The 5,881-nt window shown below is 34.2% G+C and overlaps 1 protein-coding gene across 1 annotated transcript; it reads right to left on the bottom strand.

Moving 5' to 3' along the window:
* Positions 1 to 831: 831 nt before the first annotated feature.
* Positions 832 to 5,645, bottom strand: LOC143590334 (cycloartenol-C-24-methyltransferase-like). Its single transcript, XM_077070845.1, has 13 exons — positions 5,525 to 5,645; positions 3,737 to 3,803; positions 3,473 to 3,546; positions 3,299 to 3,383; positions 3,142 to 3,197; positions 3,012 to 3,066; positions 2,885 to 2,932; positions 2,701 to 2,784; positions 2,478 to 2,594; positions 1,561 to 1,644; positions 1,351 to 1,476; positions 1,182 to 1,279; positions 832 to 1,083 (listed from the first exon to the last, which is right to left on the bottom strand). Exons 1-13 carry the CDS (start codon positions 5,605 to 5,607, stop codon positions 1,032 to 1,034), a joined length of 1,029 nt encoding a protein of 342 aa, XP_076926960.1. The 5' UTR covers positions 5,608 to 5,645; the 3' UTR covers positions 832 to 1,031.
* Between the last annotated feature and the right edge of the window lie 236 nt (positions 5,646 to 5,881).

The raw sequence follows: 5,881 nt of genomic DNA on the forward strand, positions 1-5,881 counted from the left end.
GTACCCAACCCGCATGTACAACCTGGTATAGGATTCTCCCTGAAGCCGTACCCAAAACCAAAACAGACCCAGACCTAGAGGTGCACAAATCGGGTTTTTTAAATACCCGGATTCGGATATGGAATTGGGTTCAAGTATGACCGGGTATTGCTAAAAACCGGGTCGGGGTCGGGTCCGGGTATTGCCTCTAAAAACCATACCCTATGCATCGGGTTCGGGTCGGGTATAGAACCGGGTATTCTAAAACCGGGTATTTGAATACCCTATTTTCGGGTATTGTAAAAACCATATTTGTGGGTTTTTTCGAGCTTTTTTTCGTGTATTGATTGGATTTTTTAAAAAGTTGCACTTTTTAGGGGTACTTTTCGGGTATTTTTAAGGTATTTTTCGGGTATTTGAAATACCCGGTTTCGGGTATTAAAAAACCCCGAACCGGTTTTTTAATAGCCGGGTTTTTAATACCCGAACCCGTACCCGTACCCTACCCTACGGGTAGGGTCGGGTACGGGTACGGGTTCGGGTATTAAAAACCCGGCTATTAAAAAACAGGTTCGGGGTTTTTTATTTCGGGTCCGGTTCCGGGTTCGGGTTTTTTGCACCTCTACCAGACCTACCGGAACTGAAAATACCCGGTCAAACCCTACTCTGCCTGAAAAAAACTTGATCAAATACCCAATTATATCCAAAACCGGTTCTTACCCGACCCAGATTGACTTTTGTTGACCATACCCGGAACCGGTTCTTACCTAATTCCGGTTCCTGAAAATACCCAGTTTGTGCACCTCTAAAGGTTGATAATTTTGATTTTGTTTTAGATTTGAAAAAAAGGTCAGTAGCCAAACAATAAATTAAAGAAAAGTCAAAACCATAAATTAAAGACCAAGAAAAATCACTACTACCTACAGATTTTCAAAGATCAACAGTCAAAACAATAAATTCAAGAAAAAGTCAAACCATCGATCATTGTCAAATAACAACCATTGTTGCACCACAATTCTACCAACAACCGAATCAACCACATCTCTCCTTCCTTATAGTGGCTTCCGCGCCAAGAAGAAATACATCGGCGTGAATATCTCCTTCCTGAAACACAAGTTTACATGATAACATCAATAATAGTTCATAAAACATGTTTTTTATTAAATCTTTTTAAGTAAAATTAAATGTATTTAAGTTCTCACTTTCCACCAGCAACAAGCCCTTCTGCGGCTTTCTCTAAGAAGGATTGAACCCTTTGGCTTCCTTTAGGAGCAAGTCCCACATATTCTAGAGCAATTACCTATAAAACAAACACACATCAATCACTAATCTTGCAAAAAAAACATTCTTTTACATAAAAAAGAGACGTACCATATTTTTAGTAATAAAGCGTCCGGCAGCTGTGAGACGGAAACTGCTGAGAGAGAAATGACTTGTATCCAAAGGCAAGTACCATGGAAATGGTGAATCTTTTGCAAGATCACTTTCCCATATAACCTTAATATGCAAATAATATTAATATGTCACTTTATTTGCAAATAAAAACAAAATAAGTAAAAAATGTCACTATGTTCTACTCACCTCAAAACCTGCTTCTTTTAACGCTGCAAGACATTGTCTGGTCGATCTTATGTCCGGAAGACCATCACCAATCTCGATTTCTGCCTGTTCATTACCAAGCAATATATAGATTATTATACCGCTTTCAACTAGAATGCATACAGCCTCCTTAATCCTGCTACTCAGATGTTTAGATTAATCTTGTAATAATCTTAAGAGTTGATTACTTGAATGGTCCATGTGGTTTGCTCACATTGCAAGTTTAATTTTTAAGTTCAAAAATTTACATGTATGCTCCCCGCTATTCTAATGAGGAGCACGGCTGGTCCTTGAAATGGATAGACACTATTTTTTCCAGTTAAGTGCATGTGAAATGACTAAAATACCATTTCTGCTAGAAAAAAAGAAATAAAAAGATTAAAAACGATGTGGAACTCACCTGGCCCACATTTTTTCAATCTATTTTATCTGTCTTTTAGTAGTAACGGACTAACGGTAGCTTAGTCAATCCACACACGTTTAACTAGAATAATTAACACCCATCCATTCCAAGGACCACCATGTTACACTTTCAAAATTGTTGGGACTTGGGACTTGGGGGACAGTACGTGTAATTTTTCAAACTTAAAGACTGACCTTGCAATATAAACAAAAAAGTGTTTGCAAGTCAACCCCAACTGACCGATTTCAGTTAGTACTAATAAATGACCAATATTAACCTAAACTTGATTGGAGTTACCCATCCTGCCGGGCCCACCCATCTTCCATCCTCTAGCATATATGCTCCTCATGTTTTTAAAAGGCTTAATCAAGTTGGGCTATAGAGCATAGACTTATAAATGCATTAACTTAAATCTCAGTGCTTTTAAATTACGAATAACTGAAGTCAAACTTAGGCCTTTTAAACCTTAAGGCGTCTAAAAAGTAGCATTGTATACCTTGATTTTTTGGTGCTCTTGGTTATTGGGGTCAAATGCATCAGTCATGCACCACTCGTATGCAGCAAATGACTGTCCAGGCTTCAATACTCGATATATCTCTTTGTAGCATCCAACCTTCATTCAAATATGAGTAATATAGTGAATAAAACCAAAATATACCAACATATTATATAGCAATGACAAATTAAATTGAAACCATAGACTTCAAAAACTTATATACCGCATCTGGAGCATGACATGTAGCCTCAATGGCATACACTGCATCATAACTGTTATCAGAAAATGGCATCTTCATAAAATCAGCCTGTAACATTTTTAGATCACAAAATTACAATCAGATCTTTCTTTACCAAGCCTATATACACATGCTTAAAATGCACATTTGATATTTTACAGAAACTGACCTTTGTAAAGTCACAGGTCTTGTCAACCCCTGCAACTCGGTTGAGTGCCTAAAGATAACTTGAAAATATAAAGATTCTGAAATCCATCTTGCTAAGTAATTAGTATGAGTATCATATGAAGATTTACCTTTCCTCTTGTAATCTGATACTCATTATTGTTTATGCCCATCACAGATGTGGAACTGCCACAGGTTGACCAAAGTTGAGAAGATATGTATATTTGTGATTTATGAGAGATGGCAAAACAAATTGATTACCTGAATCGAGCAATTTCCCTCAGTGGTCCACCAATTCCACATCCTACATCCAACACCTTTGGAAAGCAAAGCAAAACAATAATTTAATATCTTAATACAAACATTCAACAGTTGATATCGATTATACCATATTGACTAGAATATATTAATATAAGACCTTATGTCCAGGCTTCAAGCCTAGCTGCAAAGCAAGAAAATGCTCATGTCGCTTAATGCTCTCTCGAAGTGACTCGCCTTTCCATCTGCAAATTAAAAATAATATAATCATTAACACTGATGAAAAACATAATATGGTAATAATCTAAATGTCTGTAACCAACAGTGTGTCAACCTTGGGGCAAAATGGAATGATTCTCCCCATCCATACTCATAGAAGCTTGTCACAAGATCATAATATTTGTTAACCTGAAACAAAGCAAAAAATTTATAGTCAGGGTCTTGGTAATGAAAATAACATTAATTGAGTTGTGGCATTACTATTTGCTTCCACAGTTTAATAGGCATACAAGTACTGAAGTACATAAATATATAATTAAAAAATATATAGAGTTGAATAAATGGAACCATTCTATATAAATCAGCATATGTTACTTACCATGTCAGTGTAGTTGGCCTTTCTGTCTTCCTCTACACCTCCAAAATCAGAATGATACTTCTCATACCTGTATTAAAGCCCACAAAATGTCAAAAATGACTACAAGTTTCTTACATCTTATACTATTCACATTCAATAATCCATAATAACATAGATCTTTTTGTCCTCAAAGAATTAAATGCAACTACCTTGTTCTCCTTTGATACACCAAGATAATAACAATGATTTACTGTTCTAAATTCCAAGCATCACTACTATTACTTGTACTTTCAGCATATATATATATCATTTGAATTTTATAAAAGTTGACAGCTGTTTGTTTTACCTTAAAGTTAAAGCAATACATCATAAGAAGAACAGAGCCAATAAGCATTCCTCTTATAAAAAAAGACCTTATGAAATAAACAAGTGCACATGCTCACATTGTGCAAAACAATCGAAATATCCAAAAGTATCATAGTCCTATAATAACTTTCATTCTTGAAATCATAACAATCACTTCAAAAACACACACCCAAACACCTTCATATACACTATCCGACAAAAAATGAATCAAGTCCGTAAAAGTATCTTATCTAACATATTTCATATATGCCAACACGATTTCCTATCGACCACCTCAAATCCTAATTGCTAACCATTTTCATATTACTCATTCAACAAAATGCAAGAGTTAATACACTGAAATAAATCTTGATTATCAATTATGACACACTTCTAAACATTTTCGTGATAGAATACTCGTGCTTAAGCTGGATCTGTTTTTCTAACATATTAAGTAGAGATCTGTATACTTTCAAAAGTTAATAAGTTAATAACTAACATGATACTAATCACAGTACATCATTTTATAAGCTTAAGAGTTAACACTTTACACACTGAAATCAATCTCGATTATAAAATTGCATACGAGTTTGTTACGAACTTAAACCTAACATAATTCTAATCACCATACAACATTCTATAATTATAACCTTCAAAAGTTAATACACTGAAATCAATCTCGATTATGAAACTGTATACGAGTTTGTTACGAACTTAAACCTAACATAATTCTAATCACTATACAACATTTTATAAACTTCAAAAGTTAATAAACTGAAATCAATCTCTATTATGAAATTGTATATAACTTTGTTACAAACTTAAACCTAACATGACTCTAATCACAGTACAACATTTTACAAACTTCAAAAGTTAATACACTGAAATCAATATCGATTACAAAACTATATATAACTTTGTTACAGACTTAAACCTAACATGCTTCTAATCACATTACAGCATTTTACAAACTTCAAAAGTTAATAAACTGAAACCAATCTCGATAATGAAACAGTATACGAGTTTGTTACAAACTTAAACCTAACATGACTCTAATCACAATACAACATTTTACAAACGTCAAAAGTTAATAAACTGAAATCGATCTCGCTTATGAAACTGCATACGAGTTTGATACAAACTTAAACCTAACACGATTCTAATCACAATACAACATTTTACAAACTTCAAAAGTTAATAAACTGAAATCGATCTCGATAATGAAACAGTATATGAGTTGGTTACGAACTTAAACCTAACACTATTCAAATCAATATCGATTATTATCAATTACGAAGCTACAACATTTTATAATAAACTATTTAATACACACTTAAATCAATCTCGATTACTATTATTATCGATTCCGAAGCTCTACACACTTATAAACAATTCAGATCTCGATAAAATAAAACATAAATAATAATAATAATAATAATATGAAATAGAAAATAATAAACATACTTATCGACAGCAGAAAGTACATCATCCTTGTCGATTTTGCCGCCGAGTCCAGATGCAAGATCAAACGCTCCAGCTTTCGACATATCTAGTAACCGTCACTCAACAATGCCTGAGATCCGATGGATTATTATGAGATTGAAAATAGATATTATTTATTTATTTATAACTTACAAGTGAAATGAAATGGTGAGATCTGGAATGAATGAATGAATACAATACAACAGCGAAGACGAACTCGTCGTATTCGTAAAAGGAATCAGCCAAGTAAGCACACGTGAGTGACGTGTGTGTGTGTGTGTGTGTGTGTGTGTGTGTGTGTGGGTTTCTTTCTGCCTGGCTGGCCACTCCACTCACTAT

The sequence above is a fragment of the Bidens hawaiensis genome, unplaced genomic scaffold, assembly GCF_021521415.1.
Source record: "Bidens hawaiensis isolate Kalapana, Puna unplaced genomic scaffold, B.hawaiensis_p1.1 tig00038480_1, whole genome shotgun sequence".
Taxonomy (NCBI): domain Eukaryota; kingdom Viridiplantae; phylum Streptophyta; class Magnoliopsida; order Asterales; family Asteraceae; genus Bidens; species Bidens hawaiensis.